Source organism: Gadus chalcogrammus, chromosome 10, assembly GCF_026213295.1.
Source record: "Gadus chalcogrammus isolate NIFS_2021 chromosome 10, NIFS_Gcha_1.0, whole genome shotgun sequence".
Taxonomy (NCBI): domain Eukaryota; kingdom Metazoa; phylum Chordata; class Actinopteri; order Gadiformes; family Gadidae; genus Gadus; species Gadus chalcogrammus.
Genome location: NC_079421.1, coordinates 22,893,783 through 22,896,282, shown reverse-complemented (window position 1 = coordinate 22,896,282; position 2,500 = coordinate 22,893,783). Strand labels below are relative to the sequence as shown.

At 52.4% G+C, this 2,500-nt stretch overlaps 1 protein-coding gene across 1 annotated transcript in view; it reads left to right on the top strand.

Moving 5' to 3' along the window:
* Window positions 1-697: 697 nt before the first annotated feature.
* LOC130390293 (A disintegrin and metalloproteinase with thrombospondin motifs 2-like) overlaps window positions 698-2,500 on the top strand; it is a 33,081-nt gene continuing 31,278 nt past the window's right edge. Inside the window, exons 1-2 of the mRNA XM_056600154.1 lie at window positions 698-787; window positions 1,237-1,383. Of these exons, the coding sequence (XP_056456129.1) occupies window positions 698-787; window positions 1,237-1,383 (237 nt within the window). The remainder of the gene's footprint in view (window positions 788-1,236; window positions 1,384-2,500) is intronic.

The following is a 2,500-nucleotide window of genomic DNA, read 5'->3' as shown; positions in this document are numbered from 1 at the left end:
CGTCGTCGCCAGCATGAGTTCTGAATATAAGAACTGGGAAGAAGTTTATGGAGTGCAGGAATCGGTGTCTTGATGTTTATCATGAGGGGGTTTTGTTATTGACTTTGAATGCATCTGCTGTTCTTGGCTTGTCAGCCCAGTGTTTGTGTTGACCACTTGTTTTTCCAGTCTGTCCGTCTGTCCGTGAGACAGTTGGTATGTGTGTACTTTGTTTGGGGGGTGGGTGAGCATCAGTGTAAGGCAGATGTGTTCTTATGCATGCCACTGATTTGTTTTGCACATGGTTTGTGTGTTTGTATTCAGACACGTGTGGATTTGTGTGTGTGTGTGTGCTGCATGTGTGTTTGAGCTTGTCTGTGTTCAAATGTGTGTGTGTCTGTGTGTCTTAGTGTGTGTGTGTGTGTGTGTGTGTGTGTGTGTGTGTGTGTGTGTGTGTGTGTGTGTGTGTGTGTGTGTGTGTGTGTGTGTGTGTGTGTGTGTGTGAGAGAATATTTTTCGAATCCCTTTGTAAACCCAGCCAGCAGTCTGACAGATGGACACTTTATGGCTTGAATACTTTTCTGGGAAGAGATAGCAATCCTCTCAAACTTCCACACGCAGCATCTCCTTCTGAGGCTCCATCAGCCAATAGGAGGCCTCATCTAGACGAACCCTAATCCACCCCCAGTGTTTTCTTCCATCTCCTAACTGCTCCCGGATGGACATCGTTGCCTTTTACACTTCAAGGAAAATAGGTGGCGTGGTCCAAAGTGTTCCCAGCAAGCGGCGGTCCCATGAAGACCTGACGGTTTGATGTGACTGGCTCGTAGAGCAGGGAGCCTATTAGTACAGGAACAATATGTCCGTTGTGTGAGCATCGCCGGACATCTGCTGGAACGTCGTCCGCCCTGCCTCGTGGCCGGGGCTGCGCTGTTATTGGGCTGCTGTGGTGGTTCAAGATGTGAAGGCTTTACTAGATCGACATGGATTAATAAAGGGTATCGGACCCTTTATTAATCCATGTTGATATTTCCCCCTACCGTGCAAAATAAAGGGTTAGACTATTCACGAGATTGTAAGATAAATCTCAGTCTGCTCAGAGGAGAGCACTTCTAACACAAAGGTATCGAGGAGAGAGACCAACGACCCCACCTCCTGCTTCCATCCTCCTGCCTCTAACTCCAACACTCACACACCTGTTTCTAGAAACCCGGGGACTCTCGTGCACTAATGGAGCCACACTCCGGCCCCCGTCAGCGTGGTCTGACGGGGGCCATCGTCGCCCTCTCATCCGTCTCCCCTCACTGCGCCCTCCCCTCACTGCGCCCTCCCCTCACTGCGCCCTCCCCTCCTCAGATCGGCTCCTGCACCACAGAGACCAGGCTTCTGCTTTGGTTTTCCACGGTGAACACCTAATTGACGATCAGAGCAGGACTTTGAGCGTCTCTCTCGCCGTTACATCTCACTAATATAAACCCAGGGCACAAACTGTGATGATCCATATCTTAGGGCGGACGGCACCGCCGTCCTAAAACGATAAAGGAATCACAAATGCTCTAAGTCCCAGCGTCTTCCTTCATAAATAATTGCAGCCCCCCCCCCCCCCGAGGGGCTCCGGAGGAGACCTTTAGCCGAGCAGCGCGGGCGGCTTTACACCTGCAATATAAAGTAAGTGTCGGGGGTGTTTTGGAAGAGGGGGGATGGGGGAGGGGGACACCTGACTATCTGCCGTGCTAACTGCCCCCATGCCCTGGACCCAGACAGCCTCCACTCTTTACAACCTGTGGCCCATGTGGGTGGGGTTCAGGGGGGGGGGGGGGGGGTGAACCATGCCTGTAAAGATTCATGTAGATCAGTAAAGGGAGGAGGTGGTTAAAGATTGCATTGCAAAGTGTCGGTTGTGGCTTGACCGACAGCTTGAAGGTTGCGGGTTCAATCCCAGAAGACGGCCAGCCCCCAGGACGTAGAGCGGGTTGACTCGTGACCGGAAACTGCCCCAGACAAGCTGTCGGTCGCCTTGCATGGTTGATTTCGCTGTGTGTGTGTGTATAATACATTTATACTGTATATAAATATATATGTGTATGAATAGTTGTAAGGCGCTTTGAACGAAAACATCGGCTAAATGCCCTGAACGTCAACATATAATTATGTGTGAGCAGTGTACGTTGCTTCAGGTACAAGCCCCCCCTGGGCAGCCGTGTTAATGGGTTCCCCCGGCCTCTTCCAGCTAGAGAGGGTTAACAAGCCCCCTGGGTCATTAAAGGTGCCTGGATGATGCCCCTCTTCACCATGTGTCTCTCAAGTCCATACAAGGCCAACACCGTGTCTGAGTCGACCTCCAGATGAACGTTGTTCCTCCCTGGGGAGGGGAAGGAATGCGGATGATGAGAAGCTGTGGGCATGTGGGAGCCGGTCGTTGGGATGAGGTACGCCGGTGCCCTGATCCCGGGTCAGCGCCGGGCCTTGCTCCCAGCGCCGTCAGGGGGGTCACCCCAGTTCATCGCCCTTCATCCGGATA